Consider the following 20,836-nt stretch of genomic DNA (forward strand, 5'->3'; position numbering starts at 1 on the left):
AGTTATCTATCTGATTGATAAAACACTTTATTTTCTCTAGCTGTGCATGTTGGAGAATAAACAAGGCAGCTGCTGCCACACAGTGGCTCATTAACTGCAGCACATCTTGCCGTTTGTCAGCGACCCCCACTCAAGCACACACACAGACACACACACAGAAACACAGACGAGCCAGACTTCAATAAAGCAGCAGCACGTACATTACAAAATATATATATATATTTTTTTATAGATCGTATGACAACAAAGCACTTTTTCGTGGCACTTTGTGATCACCGTGACAACCTCTCAAGAGAGGACAAATGTGACACAGAGCAAGTCTGACGAGCAAACGTTCATAATGAGCAAAGAACAGCGTACAAAGAAAAGTGATGCACAAATACAGCTTCGCTACAGGCTACACACACCGACATCCACCACCGAAGGAGACACGACAATGGTTGTGTGAGGGGGAGTGCTGTGCTGTTGCTGTGTGTGAGTGGTGCATGTGGAGGGAACAGTGAAAATAATCCCACTGTCTATAGTTACACATACAGTACTCAAGATGGCGTGTCACTGGCCCTGAATTGAATGTACAGACAGACACAGAGTGGGTAAACGCCCTCCAAACGTTGGCTTTATTCTATCTAACAGCAGTACAGATGTGAACAGATGGGATCATTTTAGCTACAATCTCATCGTGAGACTCAGACTCACTTAAAGATTTAAAAGACTGTAAGGCCAAAAAAGGATTCTGTTCACAGCCTGATATAACTGGGATTAAACAAGCTCAGAGTTGTGCAGCAATGAAATGCTATATCCACGCTGGCAATCACCGGCACCAGCGGTTGTTTAACCGGTTCATTCTTCCCATCCCTGCAGATGGATATAGCGTTTCAGTCCGCAACTTCTGACTGGTAACTTTTATACAACTGTCACCACAAAAAAACCCCACAAATATCTCTACACGTGACATAAAAGGTAGAAATTCACATTTCAAATAGGGGATGGCAACCAATCCAGATTCACTTTCATTCAGCCGAAAGCTCGGTGGAGCGAAGACGAGGACGTCTGCTTCTCAGGTTTTGGTGCAGGGATTGGCTTTCATAAGAGAGACCAGCCTTTTTTTTTCCTTTTCTTTTTTTTAACTTTCCCTCCCTCCACATTTCTTTATCTGTATGTGTCTCTCGCTGCCAGATTATCAGCATCAGCTACGGGCCACAGCAGCCAGTCTTGTGCTTCTGAGACTCGATGTAGTCGTGTATCTGGAACTTGGGCTCATTTGGCTGCTGCGTCGCTCTGTGCTTCAGCTCCCTGATAGAGAAAGAGAAAGATGCAGGAAGTTAGATGCAGAGGTGGCGGATGTGTGGGATGGAGCACAGACAGGCTGAGCAAATAAAGAATATGAGAAACGAAGAGAAACGTATCAGGATCTCCGTGTTCTGAGATTTTATCAGAATGCCTCAGGCGTGCTATCATTTAATCTGACATCCACTTAAGACTGCCATCACATCAGCATTACAAATCACCTGCATTCGTTTCATTTGCAGGTCTGGAAGCACACGTTATAAGCCGTCATTGCAGACTTCATGTGAACCTTTTGTAGATTTGCTTCCAGTCAGTAACTCATTAAAATACAGCAATCACACACTTATTATTTAGAGTCCAGAGGAAGCCTGACATGCAAACAGTCTCATACTAATAATAATTATAGACAACAGGAGCAAACAACAAACTTAACAAAAACCAGTGTTTTGCAATAGTTGAAGAGGAAGGCTTGATTGCATCAATTTAAAGTCTGAGACAGAGAAGAAAAAAACAACAACCACATAACCGAGAGGAGAACATCAGAGTAAACAACAGAGATCAGGCGTATGCATGGAGCGGATAAATACCCTCATGTGAAATCTCACCGTTCATTATTCCACAAGCATGACCCGAGCTGAAGAGAATTCATTAGTTTGTTACCTTTGTGGACTGAGCACAAAAACATGCACAATTTAGTGCAATTTATATTCAGTTCGTACTGCAAAGGGTTCTGTCTTTAAAAGGAGAATAGCTTTTGAAGTCTAAGATACGAGATGTCATCAGCGATGATTTACCCTGCGACTTCATTTTTTATTCAGAAAAGAAAAGTAAGCCAAATGTTGATTGTGTGAATGATTGTGTTTGCAAGGCCAGCATTGGTCGTCCAGCTTTCATGGCCACTAATGATCCTCAACATCAAATCTGGGTCTGTTTTCTTTGTTTTCTTCTCTTTTCTTAGTTTTTGCAAGTTTGAGGTCGGTGGTGAAATTGACAAATAGGCTACTTCCAGGCAAGTGGTGGAAGTGGTGCAGAGGCACACAAGAAGGGGAAAAGTTGCAAAATTTAAAGGCATAGTGTGTAAAATCTCACCACTAAATTTCAGTAAGTTCCAGATTCCAGTCAATTGAAGTCTGTTTTCTTACCCCTTCCAATTAAGTGCATATTCCCAGCTACGGTGGCCCCTGTGGGACAAACACCTCTGGCTGGTGTTTATCTGTAGTGAGTGTGTTTACCTCAGGTGTCAATATGCTAGGTGTCCGCATGCATTTACTCTGGTAGCTGTAAAACTTTGTGAAAGGGGTCTCATGCAAGCGAGTGAGTCACTAAAGCTCACTGCTGTCTGATGACAGCAACACTGAGGTGAGTTTTTGAGGATATCCTGAACTTTTCTCTCTGTAGGCGTTTCTGTTAGCTGCTGTTAGTGAAACAGTCTTTGAAGTGGATCTAACATTGTCGGCTTTGGACACCCTGACAGACGTTACACATTAATCAGTGTATATTTATGAATACAACATTCTTTTTGTTCCATTAAATAAGCTAAAAAATGACTCTTTTTTTTAATTTATTTAGGTAATCAAAAGTGTGATCTACAGACTCCCCACATGGCAGAATGAATGAAACAGCTATGAGACCCAGAAATAAAATGTATGACTGATAAACTATAGCTACAAAAGTAAAAACTTTACAATAACTAGATCTACCTTTTTTTTGCTGATATGTATATTCTGTGCAGTGTCTTTTTAGTTTACTTTTTAGACTGAGTACAAGGTCATTTTTAAATAAACCTTTAGTCCATTCTGAGATCAGAATACAACACTAAATACACTACAAGGCTAAAAGTGTATTGACGCTCAGATATCCTACCCATATGTGGCCATTAAAGATGTTATTCTAAAACTATGCACATTAATAAGCTATTACATGAGCCTAGACTCTTCTGGGAATCAATCCCATTAGAGTTTATAAACTGGCTCAAAGGATTCAAATTCAGCCACAAATACCACTGTGGTCTATGATCCAGTTTATCCCAAAGCTACTGGATGAGGTTATGGTTAAACTCACCCCACAACGCTGGCAGCATATTGTTTAAAACATTAAATGTTGTGGGATTTCTTTTTCCCATATTGCAACCACCCTGTTCCAAAAAAGACAAACAGCAGCAGACCAAAAGTATTCAAAACATGCATCTCATGCTCATAACTGCAACAGAACTCTGACTTGGTATGTCCAAAACCTTCATTTTTTTCTTTTTTCCCCATCACCCATTTAATTTATTTGTTGGCTTTGCATTATTTTCTTCTTGCATCACTCAGTGTCTCTTAAGATTCAGGCCATGGACTGCTGTATGACACTCATGCCTGACAGGAAATCAGGGCAAAAGAGAGGGGAAGACATGCAGCAAACAGCTGCTGGTTGGACTTGAACCCAGGCCACTGCAGGATAGCCCGAAAAATTTAAAAAAAGAATAACATAATATTACCCTACTATGCTACCATGGCAACAAAACTGCCTGTTATCACATTAGGCAGACATATTGGTGCTTTACCTGGTAAGATGATGCTACGTGCATGCTGACAGCCAACTAAATCTTCAAAGCCACATTCTATAAAACCAAAAATTATCAGCTGACCTACACCAAAGTGCCCTGCGACAGACTGGCGACCTGTCTAACCCCGCCTCTCGCCCTATGACAGCTGGGATAGGCTCCAGCATCCCCCGTGACCCTAAAAAGGATAAGTGGAAGCGAATGGATGGATGGACCTACACCAAAGTGGGTTCTTCGCTTCGGTCAACTAATTTCCATTACATAATGTAACCTCATCCATTGTGTACACATAGGTATTGATTACAGGAGGTTTAAAACTTACTTTCCTATAGCTTGAAAAGCCAGGTCCACATTGACTCCAGTCTTGGCACTGGTCTCCATAAATGGCACTCCATATTCCTGAGATGGAAAAAACATTAGAAGAGTAAAGACTCTCCTCTGCTGTGGAGAACATAACCACTTGAAAATGTCACGCATTACCTTGGCCAGCTTCTCTCCGTCCTCCGTCTTCACGACCCTCTCTGCAGCCATGTCTGACTGTAAGACAGCAAACGGAAAAACAAGTCATCACAGTGTAGGTGACGGGTCACAGATTCACCATGCCATCCGCTACATCTCGTCAGCCGGCACGTCTTGTCTCTTATCTGGCAGCCGGGCCGCCAGCTGGTGAGCCAGATCTCCTTCAGACTGGTGAAATGTCAGAATCTACACCTCCAGCAGAAGACCGATGCCACAAGTCCCGCTGCTTTCACAGCAAACAATCTGAGCTGCTGCTACGTGACATCTAAGACCCTTGAGACGAGTGAGTTTTCTCTGAGCCACCAGAGGGAGCTTTTAGATATATTAGCAATGACTGCTGTTGCAGTGAGACAGGAAAATGTCTCTTTTCATCACCAGAAGCGCTTTGCAGGAAATATTCAATGCATCGGCCGCTTGAAGCAAAGCAACAGCAGTTTAGTGAGGCACTGTTTTTGGATGAATGTATCCTTAATAGTCATGATGGTGGAATAACACCGGATGATGGATGAAAGCGACAAATCTGAAAACAGGCCGTCTCTGTGTGCACAAGTGTGCACATTAAAAGCACACAAATCAGAGGAGACACACAGCAACACGATCAGGACATCAATTTGTGCGCTTGGAAACGTTATGTTAAGAGATTAAGAGTTTGCATTCGTGCATGTGTGACAAAGTGTGACAACGGCGTGTTAAAATTGTGCGAAGGACTTGTTATGCTCCTAATCTTTTATGTAACACTAAACGGAAGCTATGCTCACCTTGTTGCCGAGCAACATGATGACCACATCCTTCTGGGCATGCTCGTGTATTTCAGTCAGCCAAGCCTTCAAAAGTAGAAAAGATAGACAGTCAGAGGAGGAGGAGGAGGGGGGTATTGGTCAATTAAAAAAAAAAAAGCAAACACCACCAGATGAAGCAAGCGCTCTGCTGTTCCTCCTGAGCAGTGCATTATTACCACCCTCCAATCAATCATGGCGTCACTGAGTCACTCTTGTCCTTGAATGTTTTTATTGCTTTTCATTATTGAAACTGTGTAACCAAGCAAATGATAACATCTTGTCATTCTAAAGAGAGAAGACGCTACGGGCCCCCGCAGTACTTTGCATGTAAATAGAGTTTAACGTTCAGCTTGAGGGGGCTTGGGAGCAGGAAGTGAAAATAAACACAGAGCAGAGAGGAGCAATGAGAGGCAGAGGCAGCGAAAGCACAAGGGGGAAAGTAATCTGAGAAAGTCTTACCCTGATGTTGTCAAATGATGGCTTGCTGGTGATATCATAAAGCAGGAGTAACGCTGTGAGAAAGGAAACATTTGAAAAAGGGCTACTCTTTCATAGATGAACACACACACTGCTTTGCTTCATTACCTACTCTAGACCTTCCCCCACATGGAGAGCATGAGGAAGTAAAATACATAAAATTGCTAAGGTTACCTTGGGCATCTCTGTAGTAGGCGTGCGTTACACTGCGGAATCTCTCTTGGCCGGCTGTATCCCATATCTGGGTAACAAAGCACACAGATACATGGTATGCAAACACTGGTGTGCATCCTGATCCACCCTCACGAAATACAAGACGGCCTGTTGTCAGCAGCACGCACTGCGAGCGATAATACCTCTCCACAAAGCTCTAACGCATTAAACGTGAAGATTTGATTCAAATCCAGAATCTGAGTAGTTGAAGTTAGAAGTTAAAGCTTGCTGATAAAGCTAAACTTTGTATTTTTGTAGCTTTTTGCTCACTGGTCACTTCATTAGGTACACCTTGCTATTACCGGATTGGACCCTCAGATCTGCCTCAATTCATGAAGGTGTTGCAAATATTCCTCAGAAGTTTTGATTCATGTTGGCATGATAGCATCACACAGTTGCTGCAGATTTGTCGGCTGCATGACTGTGGAGGCCGCTGCACTACAGTGAACTCATTGTCATGTTCAAGAATCCAGTTTGAGATGATTTGGTGAATTTGGTGAATACTCAGACCAGCCCATCTGGCACCAACAAACATACCACGTTCAAAGTCACTTTTAACTTTCTTCCACATTCTGATGCTCGATTTGAGCATGTCGCCCTAATCATCTCTATATGCCTATATGTTGCTGCCATGTGATTGGATGATTAGATATTTGCGTTACAAGAGCAGCTGAACAGGTGTACCTAATGAAGCAGCCCGGGAGTATAATTATATTAAATGACCAGTTTGGCCATTTAGCTCATTGTCTTGCAAAATTACTGGCTCTAGTAGAGCAACTGCTAAATTAGTTGGCCTAGTGTAGCAGCTGTTTTCTTGAATACATCCTTAAATAAATCCTGCATTTATACTATATTTTAATAATAATAATAATAATGGATTGGATTTATATAGCGCTTTTCAATGCCATTATTCATTCACTCTCACATTCACACACTGGTGGAGGCAGCTACAGTTGTAGCCACAGCTGCCCTGGGGCAGACTGACAGAAGCGAGGCTGCCATATCGCGCCATCGGCCCCTCTGGCCAACACCAGTAGGCGGTAGGTGAAGTGTCTTGCCCAAGGACACAACGACCAGGACAGAGAGCCCGGGGATCGAACCGGCGACCTTCCGGTTACAGATATACTTCCCAACCCCCTGAGCCACGGTCGCCCCAATTTTACTATATTCTAGGCATTTCTCAGCATTTATTATACACTATTATATGTATAACAAACACAAACCACACTTTCACCTGTAGTTCAGTATCAAATGAAACTAATTTAGTTGTTTGTATATAGACATGTGGTGTTTCTGTTGATTCAGCATGTTGGCAGGTTGTAGGGCTGCTTCTGAACTTCCTGAGCCACTATGTAGGTTAACATACAATATTAAGCTATATGCTTTTTAAAACAAACCCAGTGTTTCCAAAACACAAATCAAAGAGCGAAGCTAGTCACGCTAAACAAATGCTATGATTTGTAATGTGAAATAAATGGTATGAGGAAATGTTGAATACATCCTATCCATCTGCTGCAATTCATCCAGCCCCTTTGAAGTCTCTGAACCTTTTTGAGACTTTAGATTTTCTGCTGTAACTCATTACGTCTATTTTGGGATTAATCACAGGATTTTTCCCCCCCGAATGCATAATGCTTGCAAAAAAAGAGAAGCTAAGATAGCAGAGGAGTCTAAATCTGTTGCCTCCCACTCAGTGTTGAATGAACAGGTCATAATGATAGACTGCCATGTTTTGGGAGACTGTGTGCCAACAGCATGCTGCCGGAATAAAACCCCAAATCCCTTTTTACTAACACAATATCTTTAACTGGATATATTTAACAGTGGTTAAAATCGCAGATTTCATTTAAATGGAGAAATCCCTTTTTCTTTTCCAGGTAATTTTGGATTCTCTATCATCTCCCACCCTGGATGAACTGAGGTGAACCTAAAGCTGAGGCCATTAAAGCTGCTTGAGGGATGAAAGAGGAGCTGTCATGCGATGAGGTGAAATGCAGGCAGACATTGACAAGGTGCAACACTCTCACCTGTAGCTTGACTTTCAGGTTGTCGACATCCACCACTTTATTCTAAGAAAACAAGGAGAGTCTGCGTGAGACAAGTCACCATATGTTTAGAGACTGGAGTGCTGTGGAAATGGCACAGAAATGAATGACGAACATCACAGCGGACCAAAAAAGCTCATGGACTCAGCGTGTGACAAAAAGAAACAAGGCGACTAAAAGTGGCTTTGAATGCTGGCAGGGAAAGTAATTTGCAACACCCACACAACAGCGAGGTCTTTGGGATAAGAGACTTAATTACACAACAGTGAGAAAGAGGACTGGCAGCAGAACAACGGACTCCCCCGTTAATTTCCTGCCGCCCTGTAGGGGTGCCCTCTGATTTCCTGTTTTTAAAAAAGAAAAGAAAAGATCGGTCTAAAATAGTTTAGGCGACCGGCTAAAAAATAGTGCTGTGATTAAGATGCTGCAAATTTTGGTACTGATCCGATAACGAGTAAATACAGGGCCATTATTGCAGATACCAGTTCCAGTATCGATACTTTTAACCCATGAAGGCAGGAGGTGAGAGCAGCTGTCATGATTTATGACATCAGTCTGGGAACACATTTTAATGAATGCTAATGAGTTTTGTTTTCCACAATAATAGATTGATACAACAAAACACACATTTTACACTTTTTACACTTTCATCTATGTGAAATCTGTGACTATAGTGCATGCTTGAAGTTGGAGGTTTATATTTATGTGTGTGTATATCTATCTATCTATATATATCTATATATATCTATATATATATATAAATTAATTATTTTAAAAAAATTCAGAGGTTTTAATACTGAACTGAGGATAGAAACAAAATATGGATATATCGATCCTGTTGCACTAGTATCGATCCAATACCAGTACCAACATTGGTATCGATACTATCGATGTTTGGATGATCTGGCCACCTTCGCTAAAACAAATAACAACAACAAAAGACTACAGATTTTTGAAATCTGTAGAAAATCTGTAGAAAACAGATTTTTGGGAAGGGTGCAAAAGAGGAGCAAACAACAAGAGTTCTCCGGTGCGTCGCATCATGGGGTAAAGGGAGAGTTTGAGGGGGGTTTTCATGCCACCGTGACCTGCAGGACGAAACCAGGTCATATGCATATTTCAAGCATGTACTGCAAAAACCACCACGACACGAAGGAAGTATGACTCGCGAGTGCACTTCCTTAATCAGTCTGAAACTTCATATCAGTGACAGGTCATCTCAAACGCTCCCTGCCTTTCCTGCAAAAGCACGGAAGCACGCACGTCAAAAAAGAAAAAAAGAAAAAGAAAAAAGACAGAAAAACATAACACAAAAGCCGCACAGAAACACAAATAACGAAACCTCTATGACGTGCGCAAGGCTGTCACTGGCAGCAACGAGCTGCCACCTGCTGAATCGTCTGCTTTTGGCGGAATGGACATGGTTCAACCCCTGCATTAGTTGCCATGGGTTTCCATTTTCTCCCCCCCACAAAATTATGACGTGAGAGGAGCCCGCATGCTGAGTAACTGCTACAAGGAAGCATGCCGAAAATAGACCGGCCATGTTACAAGCTGCAACAACACACTGCCTGTCTGCCTGTGCATGCGTATGAGACAACCTTTTCACCTTTCGCCCAAATGTGACAGCAAAATGTGACTCTCTGCCAGGCCCTCAGTCTGACACTACAAACGAATGCAAGTGTTGATCGGTGTTGATGCATTTTATGAATTGGCTGCAGCACTTGTTGCTGAGCGAGGGGAGGCAGAGTGAGAGATGCTGATGCTTCATGTACCTGTCAGACATACATTACGCTCCATAGTGTCTGCACCTCCATCCAGAGAAGACAATACATCACTTTGGCTAATGCAGCACAATTTCCTCCTCGAACCACCCCCACCCACCTACCCATCCAACCCCCTACTTGACTTGCCATTAGTGAGAGTGCTTTGCTCTGATTGGAGGAAAACTGGGATGCTGAGGGTGAGCCTGTCCACTCGGTCCGAGCAGCACATTTGCCTGTTTGCATCAAATCCAGTGTGTGGGTTGTGTGTGTGCTCGCACATGAGGTGTGTGTGAATAAGAGCTCGTCTGTCAGCATGGTGACTCCTCCAGGACTGAGCTGAGCTGCAGCCAATCTTTCCAGGAGACAGGGACGTGGGCAGGCATCTGCCAAGACATTTATGAAGCAGTCCGCAGCCTAACAGCACAAGTGGTCTGTGAACTCCACTGATTTTTTTTTGTACATTTGGTGCTATCAACGCAGAATGACGAAGTGTTCCTCGCAGAAACTGCAGGGTGATAATTGGGTCGATGTCGCTCGTTAACAGACAGATTACTGTTGTTTTTGTTGTTTTGCGAATAGTATTAGGTTGTTTTTGCACACGTAAGTTATTGCTTCATATGATTAACAAGAATACTGACACACACACACACGCACGCACGCACACGCACACGGAAAGGCTCATAGAGAAATTTAGCATCATTATGGTTCATTGGGTGACTTCTACAGAATCTCTCTCTCACCCTAAAGTCTATTCCAACGGTGGCTATAAAGTTGCCTCCCAGAAATGCCCCATCTTTGAAGCGCACCAAGAGGCATGTCTTCCCCACGGCCGAATCTCCCAGCAACATCACCTAGAGCAAACCCACCACCAAAGAAGAAGAAGAGGGGACAACAGGTTACAGCTGATCAAAACAAACAAACAAACAAAACAAAAACCCACTGACACAAAAATAAATCGACAGATGCATTAAACACACTGCATGAACATTTCACAGCTGGAATCATACAGTTTGACACCCACGACCACGCTGTGCAGTATATCATATCGGTAAGCTTGTATAATATAGGCAAATACAGCCACAGCACACTACAGTGTTGACTTAGCCGCCACCAGGATGTGACACTTTGCAAGTACTGGGGGGGTGGGGGGTTAAGATGTGATCAGCCAACTCTGTAATTTTACTCTCATCATTTTTTTTTAAATTTCTTTCCAGCAGGCACCCCTTTCCAATCAATATAATTACAACAACGGGGGTGCGTAATTGTACAATCAATCCAGCAGCATGAAGTTGAAAATATTACGCGTTGCTTACACCGAGTCATGGCTGCTTCAATAAAAGAAAAAGCACGCCATGCAAATGCACACGGGCTAACGGAGTTGCACTTGAATGCAAGTTTTGCTGCCGTCTCTGTGAGTTGATGGAACAGTGTGAAAAACCTGGGCGGCTCTCATTCAGCAGAAGCTGTGAGGAGCAACAAGTACACCCTCTGCAAACATCTGGGCGGACGAGGATTTAGAGCCTCCCCAAAGAAAGGTTTATTCAGCACCAAACCGGGTGGATGACTTGTCTGCTATGCTGTCATTATGCAAACTGAAAAAATAATGGCCTGCTAAAAGGCAGAGCCTTCAGATTGCATTTCTTTTCTCTCTCTCGCTTGTGATCACCAGTGAGCGCTGCACATGTGAAAAGTCAATAATCGTGTTGCTGCTGCTGAAGGTACACCCAGCTGTCACAGTGCAATAAATGTACACACCTGTTCCAACAGTAGCACCACAAAAAAGGCAAAACAAGACCCCCCGAACACAGACACAACAAGAAGGAAATACACACCTTGAAGGCAATATCGTAATACTCGTTAATAGAAGCGCATCTCTCCAAGACATATTTTGATGTGCCGTTTTTTGCCTGCTTCTCCGTCAACGATGCCTTTCTCGTGGACATCGCAGTGCCAAGGGAAAGAGCGCAGGCTAAAGAGCCTTCCCCCCTTCCAAAATTAAAAATTAAAAAACCCCAAACAGTTCCGATCTCCGAAGGTGTCCAAGAAAACAAAACAAAACAACAGGAAGAAAGACGCGCAAAGAGCCTCCAGCGAGATCTCCGCCAACTCAGTCCCAGTGTCCGCCAACCTCCACCTCTGCTCGCATACTGCGTGTGGCCACGAAAGGATCACCTTCCCAAGTAAAGAAAGGAGGAGAAAAAAAATCACACCTCAACTCGCGCACTATGAGAGGACGCGGAAGAAGACGGTCAAAACTTAAACATCAGCTGCAGCGGCGCCATCCAGCACTCAAGGAGAAGGCAGTGATGACAAGCAGGCGGAAACATTAGTGTGATTGTTCAGAGCAGAGCGGTGCATCGTGGCGTGGGCAGATCATTAACTGAGCAGCTATGCGAGGACGTCGACGGCGGCTCCGCGGACGATGGTCTTTCACGCTGACATTGGAGCCGCGGGGGGTCAGACGCGCTGACGGCTGACTCATCTGCCACAGGTGTTGGTGCTCGATCGAGAGGATCCCTCCCCCCCACCCCCCATCCACACACGCACAGGTGAGAGGTGGACGGACTACTAGTTTAAAGATCCACAAATCATACTTGGTTGTTCATTTACACCATCATCAACATCCCTGCGCACACACAAAAACCTCCGCACATAATATGTGGCCAATTTTTACAAACATCTTTTTTTGTTATCCTGGGACATTCTATCGAGTCTTGTTAAACTGGTTTGAGTCTTTTGTTATTCTTGCGCCTTCTTGATCGACCAGTGTTCCTCCCAGTTTCCAGCTACAGCAGCAGACAGTGTTTGTCTCCACCTGCCGTTCGGAGAGGAGACTCTCCGCGCTCAGACGGGACTAAAGTCTCAGATCATTTATGTTACGTAACTGACATGCGATCTGCCGCTCACACATGAGCTCACGAGTCCCCGTCAGCGGCAGCAGCGTCTCCCCCTCTGGCATTAACATAATGAGAAAACATGGAGCTGGGCATGTCGTGGTTTTGTGGTTGGCATCCTAGCCGTCTGTGTCCGCATTTGTTTTCTGTTTTACTTCCGAGTTTCTTTTTAAAATGGAGATTTAATTAATTAATTTTTTTTTTTTTTTGGGGGGGGGAGCGACCGCAATCTACGTGGCCGCGTGTGATCCTTTGTTAAATCATGAGTTAACTGTGGTTAATCACATTGTTTTTTCTTGGAGAGCTGAAAGCCACACCCAGGCCTGATTACTGCCAGACATGTTGGATAAAGAAATCAATGAAACGGAAGCTGTCTGACAAACTGAAGCAGGCTAAAAGATTTTTAAAAGGCAATATGTCTGTCTGGTTTGTCAGTCATCCAGGTCACAGGACTCTAAGAAGCCTGGAAAGAAAAGCAAAAAGTCCAGTCACTTTTCTTTCCAGGCACCTTAGATGATGCAACAGATTTCTAAAAGAAACAGCTGAAAAACAAAGTCACTGACATGTATCAGTCTGTAAAGGGTTACAAAGATATTTCTAAGGCTTTGGGACTCCAGTGAACCACAAAGGGGGAAAACTTATATTGAATCTTCCCATAAATTTCTTGCCAACAAAAACGGACTGCAGGAGCGCATCAGCTATTCATTCAGGTCAAAAAGAACCCAGAGAAACATCTAAAGAACTAAAGGCCTCATTTGCTTCAGTTAAATTCAGAGTTCATGATTCAACAATACAAAAGCGACTGGAATGTATGGAGAAAACCACTGCTGACCAAAAAACACAAAGGCTCACATTTTCAAAAAAAACCCCAAAACCAAAACATCTTGATGATCTCCAAAACATCTGGGGAAATATTCTGTGAATTGACAAGACAAAAGTTGAACTTTTTAGAAGGTTTCAGTCCATCTGCGTAAAACTGACGTAGCATTTTAAGAGAACATCAACACCACTACCACCACAGTCAGACATTGTGGTGGTAGTGTGATGGTCTAGGGCTGCTTTGCAACAAGTTAAACAACTTGTTGCAAATGTTGGAACAATGAATTCTGCTCTCTACTAGAAAATCCTGCAGGATATTTTCTGACCATGAGTTTGTCCCCTGAAGCTGAAAGGCCCTTGAGTTCTGGAGCAAGACAATGGTCTGAAACACACCAGCAAGTCGGGCTATGAATGTCTTAAAAAAACATCAAAATTAAGCTTTTGGATTAGCCTAGTCAAAGTCATGACCTTAAATAGGCTGTTCGTGCTTGAAAACCCTCCAGTGTGGCTGAATTAAAACAAATCTGCAAAGAAGAGTGGGCCAAAATCCCTTCTATTGTGTGAAAGATTCACTGTCAGTTATCACAAACACTTGATTGCAGTTCTTGCTACTGGCACAGCCAGTTATTAGGTTTAGAGGGCAATTACTTTTTCTTACAGGGCCAGGTAAGTTTGGATAACTTTTTTCCCCTCCACCAATTAAGTCACCATTAAACAAAACTTGTTTGATGATCTGAAACATTTAAGTTTGGCAAATGTACAAAAAAAATCGGGAAGGTGGCAAATACTTTCACAGCTCTGTGCAAGTCTTTTTTTTTTTTTTTTTTACCTCCTGCCACTTTTGTCATGTTGCTTTATTTGCTCAGTTATAGTAATTTAAATCAAACCTGCACAGTTCTCATTAAAGAACTCTCTCACTCTCAGCAAATTACTCCACGTGGAAAAAACACTCACTAACCGACATGACGGAGCCGTGTCAGAGCAGCACGTTCGAGGTGCAGCTGAGGAAAATGAGTCAATTTAACATTTCAGATCGTATCAGATAAACTGTCAGTTACCAGTTCCTGCGTGCCCGTTTTCCCCCCCGGTTCACTGCTTTACGGCTTATGAAGAGAAGACATGTCTAAAATATCTGAACGCAGAGACTGAAAAAGCTTTAAGTCTCAATTTGTTCCGGCCAGCTCAGCACAACTGCCTGAATTTCCACCTTGCTGATCATCTCAGCCAGGTCCTTTCAAAGTGTCGCCTGCAGACACCCAGTGAAAGGCGCTTTTTGCACACCCTGTCTCACCCCTGACTTTAATCCAGCACACTTACGCTTCCAGGGGATTTATTTATTTATCTATTTATTTTTGTAGTGCATCTTTCTGCAGGGCTTTTTAACCTTAGATCATACATTTATGCAAACTTATGCAAATGTGCAATGCCAAAGCCAGTTTTCTACTTTCCTGCAGATTTTTCCCCCTCCTTTGCGCTGCACTAATGGCAATGACACAAAGCCAAAGTTATCATCAGTGTGGCAACAAGGGGGAAAAACATCCACCAGACTGTTTGTCTCCTTTGGCCTTCACTTGTCACCCAGCCTGACCCTCAGCCACAAAAAAAAAAAAAAAAGAAAAATGTCACAAAGCATCAAATCAGTCTTGTTGGACGCATCTTTGCAACAAACATCCAGCAGCAAATAGCCTGCACGCCTCAGCATCCATCGCTTGTGCTCTCCTGATAGTAATTTCAATTGTAGCATTGGCATCATTGACTATAATCCTTAACCCCTGCAGTGTGGTAAGGATTATAATGAAGGCAGTGATAAAATGCAACACTGGCGCACTGGAGAAGCGCCGCTGATTCACGTCGCACTTCACTGACACATACCGAAGGAGTCAAACACTCCCCAGCACCCAAACAGAGAAGATTTGCTTCGCAGCAAATGTCACGACTTTAGTGCAAACAGCCCATCACGGTGACATGTCCCTCAACACTCGGGTGAAGTCAGCGGCTTAATGAGGTGGGAGGAGGAGGGAGAGAAAGCATACACATATATATATATACACACACACAGACACACGGGCGAGCAAGGCAGAAGTATGAGTGAGCCAGAACAAATACAGAGTGGGTGGGGTGAGCGGTGGACATGAAAAGTGGACTCACCGTGAAGCCGATGCCCACGGTGGAGGTGAAGGACCCTGCGATGAACTTGCCCTGGTCAAATTGAACCAGCAGGGAGGTCTTGCCCACTCCGCTGTCGCCCACCAGGATGGTCTGCAGACAGATTTACAGAGAGACAGAGGCAACATCATGCAGGCTTCAGTGCTGCAGCTTCTACTTGTCGCCCGAGGCCCTGCGCTGTGTGGGCACAGGCGGTGTAGGACAATGCGTGTGTTCATAGGCTGCTCAGTGTGGAGCTCTGTGCTCCATGATGCTGTGTGACAGCGGAGCTGGGAGTCAATAACAGCAAAAAGGGGGAAGAACAATGGGCACCGGTGATGTGGGAATGTAATCGGGTTATGTGTGCGAGAACCGTGCTCACGTCTCAGACTGATGCCTCACATCTGCTCCTGTACCCTTATGGTGCCACTATCTCTCTGTTACTCCCATCACAGATTCACTTCAGTTCTAAATGTTAACCTAAGTACAGCTCATCAAAGTAAAGAGCTTTGGATACAGAGGTGTTAACCAACAGGTAACACTTTATAATACAGCCTGTGACTAAAGCTGTAATTACCCTGTAATTACATGGTATTTTAGTGTATTTTATTTGAAACTACAATATAATTATATTTACCTACAAATACTTACAGGTAGCTACACTAGAATAAAGGGGTAAAAGGTCAGGTGTTTACATGAAATAAAGAAATGACTATGCTGTGAGTACATTTAAGTTGTGTATAACTCTTTTTAAGTAGTGTGCAATGTGCCAAAATAATTTGATTCACTTTAAGTATTGCATACCTACGGAAATTTCACAGGAAACAAACTATTCTTTCAGTAAAGTGTTGAATAATATATTAATTTTGTGGAAAAATAAAGTGTATTTCTCCATCTTACATTGTAACTACACTGTACTTTTCAGGGTGCAGGTCATATTATGGAGTGGCTCAACTTTGGCTCTATAGGTCACACACATTTATTTTCACTTTAAGCTGGTCAGGGAGAACAGTCTTCGTCACATTTGTAATATACATAAAAGAACTGTTGAGTAATAAAACATCGATCACGTACATTAACCTAATGAATATTCAGGTGAGATGAGTGCACTTCATAGTACAGCCCGTGCCCTGAAAAGTACAGCATATTTAGGATGTAAGATGGGGAAATAATTTGGTTTTCATGCAAAATTACCATGAAATTGCACTTAAATGTACTCACAGCATAGTAATATCTTTTTGTGTAAAAGCCAGACTTGTTATCCCCTTATTCTAGTTCATCTAACTTTAAGTATTTGTAGGTAAATATAATTACATCATAATTTCAAATAAAATATGTTGAAATTTCTTGTGTTCATGCGCCGCTTTATAAAGTGTCACCAACTAATTTTAATTCAGGCAAGTTACAGTTTAGTAAAACAACTTCTTAGCATCAGGTTAGGATATCTTAAAAATAAGCAAGTGGAATCTATTAATTTTCTTCTGCTTTTCCAAATTAGAGTTTGGAGTCTATCCCAGCTAACCTGTCCATCCCAGGGCTTACACAAACAGACAACCATCCATTCAAACTGCATACAGAAAGGCCCCAGGCTGGATTTGAACCCAGGACTCAACATCAATAATTATCCCCCCCACTGCATCATGTTACATATGCATTACAGATCACAGTGGATCTATAGAAACAGCACAAAAATGTCACATGTGGAGGTTTTAAATCTAAATATATTCTGAGGTTCCGGGCAGCAGAGTCATCATAGTTTTGTATTTTTTCATAGGTTTGAACTTTTATTTCATATTGACCTGTTGGTTTTAGTTCGGTTTAGTTTCAGTTATTTTTTGATTACTTGTTTTAGTTCATTGGTTCAAAATCTTTAGTTTTAGTTTAGTTTTTATTACCTTCAGTGTGAGTTCTAGTCTTTTTAGGTGTTGTTGTACATTGTAAGTCATACTAGAGGGAAGATTTATTAAAATCAGTGCAGGTATTACAATAAAAACACATATTTTAAAAGCAGTGGACTCACAGGCAAGCTGTAATATAAATGTGTTTTTATTCATAAAATCTTGTTTCCCATTTAGTTTCAGTTTAGTTTTAGTTAACTATAACAACCTTGCTGTGTAATACTACCATCATCTCACCAGGAAGATACAGCAGGTAAAATAAGAACTGAACACGTCAACAGTTTTCTAAGTAAATCTATTTCTAAAGCTGCCGTTGAAATGAAATTCTCACAGTCTTAACAACCCATCCAATCCACGCATGCAGAAAGATGTCCATAAATTATGTGTAATAATTTGGTCTTTTAAATTTTACTATTTATTTGCAACATAATGTTGATTTTAAAAAAATGTTTCGGCAGCAGTTTCACCAGAAGCTCAGGTGGGAAGCACAACTCGTTAACACAGTGATTCCCAAAGAGAGAGCCAGGGCCCCCTGATGGCCTTCAAAGGTACTGCAGGTGAGCCAAAGTAATCTCTCTTGTAATTTGATTAGAGTGACGATCTAATATTTGGGTGGAAGCCCTGGGATTTTCAGGGTGTTGACTTTGAGAATAGCTAAATTAGCACATTAGGGTCCTACAGGGGACACGTTTATTTGGAACAAAAACATTTTGGTGGTAATACTGCAGTTTCACTTGATTTGTTATTTTACTGCCAGCTTAATTTAACTGAAAAGATCTCACACAAACATACTTTAAGATGTCACGCAGGTGTGAAATGTTCTTGTACACGTTTCAGACCGAGAATTTGACGCACGCACAAAAGCAACACGCAGCGCCACAGAAACGGCTGCTGGCTCTGTTTGCTGAGGGTCATCCATCACCCCAGCTGCCATCTGCTGATTTGCCACTGCAGCTCTGGCAACAACTGGCCTTGTCGCCATGGTTATTGTCTCCCTGGCTTCTAGAGTACCCAGCCTTGAGGTCCTTGGCAGCAGATGCTTGCCTTCTTTATTGACATTACTCACCCCACCGCCTCCCCATACACAGAAGTCCTCCTCACCCTCCTCCTCCTCCTCCAGCAGGCCAGACTCCACCGCCTGCTTCTTATCTGCAGTGTCAAGGAGCTCAGATAGAGTGCAGCGTGACAGCAGGCAGCCTCTGCACGCCTCACTTTAATCACCGATATTCATGTTCTGCACATTCAATTTGCTCCCCACATTAAAAATCTAACAAGGTGACATGCAAACCGAACATCTGAGGCTATGTGGCTTGCTCCCTCGCTCTCCAGCGTGCTTCCTTTTGATGGAAACTCCGGAGCAGGATGCTTTTAGTCTTCAATAGCAGATATAACATAAAGTGTTTGCTTGCATCCCTTTCAAAGAGAGAGCAAGTATGAGCACCTGAAGTAGAAACAATGCAGACCAGGTTAGATGTAGTGTGTGGCCCCCTCGGAAACCATCAGATTACTATTTCATACCACCTACATAAAATTTTGATGTCAGCATGCTGGCAACGTTTTCAGGACTGACGCTGGAGACGAGAGCAGCCATGAAACAGAAGTCGAAGCACAGGAGACTGGTAACCCCTAACCCTAACTACAGCTTTTTCAGAGACCTGTCTGAACCCTGACACTGAGGAGACCCAGGACAGCTTTAGAGGCCAGCAGAATCCCACATATGTTTCAGCATATTTGGTGCTTTTGCCGGAGTCAAATTTTACATTTTGTCAAACTAGTTGTGACAGCGTTGCTATACCGCAGAGGTCTTTACATGATGAGATTAAAATTCTAGCTCAAACTGAACATCCAAAAGAAAGAGCACATCGCCCCACGTTCCTTCTGGTAAAACGCTGAAAAGACTGCAGGTTTTTGCTTTTACAGTGCATATTTTATTTTCTACTTTCTCGCCGAAGCAGTTTCTTGTCACACGTTTTCACGTAGGACTTCAACATTTACTGGATATTTAAAGAGTTGAGAGCCAACTGGCTCAGTGCAGCCTGCAAACAAAATTGGAACCATCAGTATGTAGTATGTGCTGGGGCTGCTGGCAGGCTAGAACTCGGAAAAACAGCAAATGCATCCATGAATTCAATTAGTGAGGAAGCAGGAGCTTGTTCTTGGCTTATCATAATAGAATACTTGTTTCACACATATCCAGTAATGGAATTACGGAGCATTCAGAGCGATTAAACCATTAGACTATCTGCAAGAAATGCCCACAATCGGAGACAATAAACAGGATTTCACTTGCTTTGTCTTTAGTTAAAACTGTGCAGCTCCTGTGATTGTGACAAAGTCCAGAAGTTATCCTGCTGACCAATGACTAACGGGAAATTGGTGGTGAACATTAAGTGATGTGCTCTTTCCAGCAAAGCACCGCAGTGTTGTGGTGATAACAGCAGTAAAGCTGATGGTTTGAATGTTTTTCTCAGACCCAAACACACCAAATAAAAGGGGAATAAAATGGGACAGCGCTTTTAGTTTTTTAATTTTATCCAACATGTCTCATTCATCCATTCACACTCATAAATCATGACACACTGCACTCCCCTATCCCCCTAGTACTACAGGGAGGTTATATTGGGTGGGATTAGATCACTGAGCTATTAGGAGATTATTGTTGGGTACAGATGTTTCCAGAAAATGACACAGAAGGGGTCACTGTGGAAAGAATAGTTAATTATTTAAAAAAGCACATCCTTTTGAAAGTTAATTTAAAAGTAAATTAAGAATTTTATTACATTTTTTTCTGTGGTAATCTGGAATTTCAGTTTGTATATTGTTAGTTTCCCCCATCATTTTTAATATAGTTACATAAATACCTTGTGTGTTAGTTCTTCATTATAAGGGTAGGTGATGGCCGTGGGCGTCTGTCCATCCTCTGTGGACGACATGTACGCGCTGTCCGAGGAAACCATCTTCCCCCGCGCATTCATCCTGTGCGTATCCCAGCTGTCGTCCATCCACCTTCTATTAAATAGTAATTATCAGCTCCTAACCAAAAAGCAGGTGAAGTCCTAGAGGTGAACTAAACGTTTATGCTTCCTCTCCATCCTTTTTATCGCCCCGTCTTAATTCCTCCACCCCACCTTCTCTGCATGTCTCCTTCACCCCTGGATGGTTTATATCCCCATGCTACGACGTATAATTATGTTGAAGCTAAATATTTAAAAGGCGGCGTTTTGGTCAGAGATGATAACGGAAGTGTAGCTTATACAGTATTCATGATGTAAGTCATGTTGAGCTTTTTAACAAGGAAGGGAAAAGGAAGTGTTCAGCGCCCCGGAGAGAGAGCCTCATAAATATCTCCCATCATGTTCTTGTAAGAGGGAAAACCTCTTGAAATGTAGCGGAAAGGTTAATTTAAGACTTTCAAATAAGAAGCATTTCCTCTCTATTTCCACCTGATT

The 20,836-nt window shown here is 42.6% G+C and overlaps 1 protein-coding gene across 3 annotated transcripts; it reads right to left on the reverse strand.

Moving 5' to 3' along the window:
• Nucleotides 1-10: 10 nt before the first annotated feature.
• LOC146520331 (ras-related protein Rab-37) lies at nucleotides 11-20,774 on the reverse strand. 3 transcript variants are annotated; one of them, XM_085156819.1, is made up of 9 exons: nucleotides 20,249-20,774; nucleotides 15,493-15,603; nucleotides 7,848-7,889; nucleotides 5,782-5,848; nucleotides 5,590-5,642; nucleotides 5,110-5,175; nucleotides 4,313-4,369; nucleotides 4,155-4,231; nucleotides 11-1,293 (listed from the first exon to the last, which is right to left on the reverse strand). In XM_085156819.1, the coding sequence occupies exons 1-9, from the start codon at nucleotides 20,387-20,389 to the stop codon at nucleotides 1,191-1,193; spliced, it is 717 nt and encodes a 238-aa protein (XP_085012945.1). In that variant the 5' UTR covers nucleotides 20,390-20,774; the 3' UTR covers nucleotides 11-1,190. The 3 variants fall into 3 exon arrangements, with proteins under 3 accessions (XP_085012945.1, XP_085012946.1, XP_085012947.1); XM_085156820.1 differs by lacking the exons at nucleotides 15,493-15,603; nucleotides 20,249-20,774 and adding exons at nucleotides 10,372-10,482; nucleotides 11,464-12,454; XM_085156821.1 differs by lacking the exons at nucleotides 15,493-15,603; nucleotides 20,249-20,774 and adding an exon at nucleotides 11,464-12,463.
• Nucleotides 20,775-20,836: the final 62 nt, after the last annotated feature.

This window comes from Neolamprologus multifasciatus, chromosome 4, assembly GCF_963576455.1.
Source record: "Neolamprologus multifasciatus chromosome 4, fNeoMul1.2, whole genome shotgun sequence".
NCBI lineage: Eukaryota > Metazoa > Chordata > Actinopteri > Cichliformes > Cichlidae > Neolamprologus > Neolamprologus multifasciatus.

Coding starts and splice junctions, on each gene's coding strand:
- LOC146520331 (XM_085156819.1), bottom strand. CDS start 20,389: ATGGACGACAGCTGGGATACGCACAGGATGAATGCGCGGGGGAAGATG. Junction 4,370..5,109: donor TCATGTTGCTCGGCAACAAG/GTGAGCATAGCT, acceptor GCTGTCTTACAG/TCAGACATGGCTGCAGAGAG. Junction 4,232..4,312: donor ACGGAGAGAAGCTGGCCAAG/GTAATGCGTGAC, acceptor TTTCCATCTCAG/GAATATGGAGTGCCATTTAT.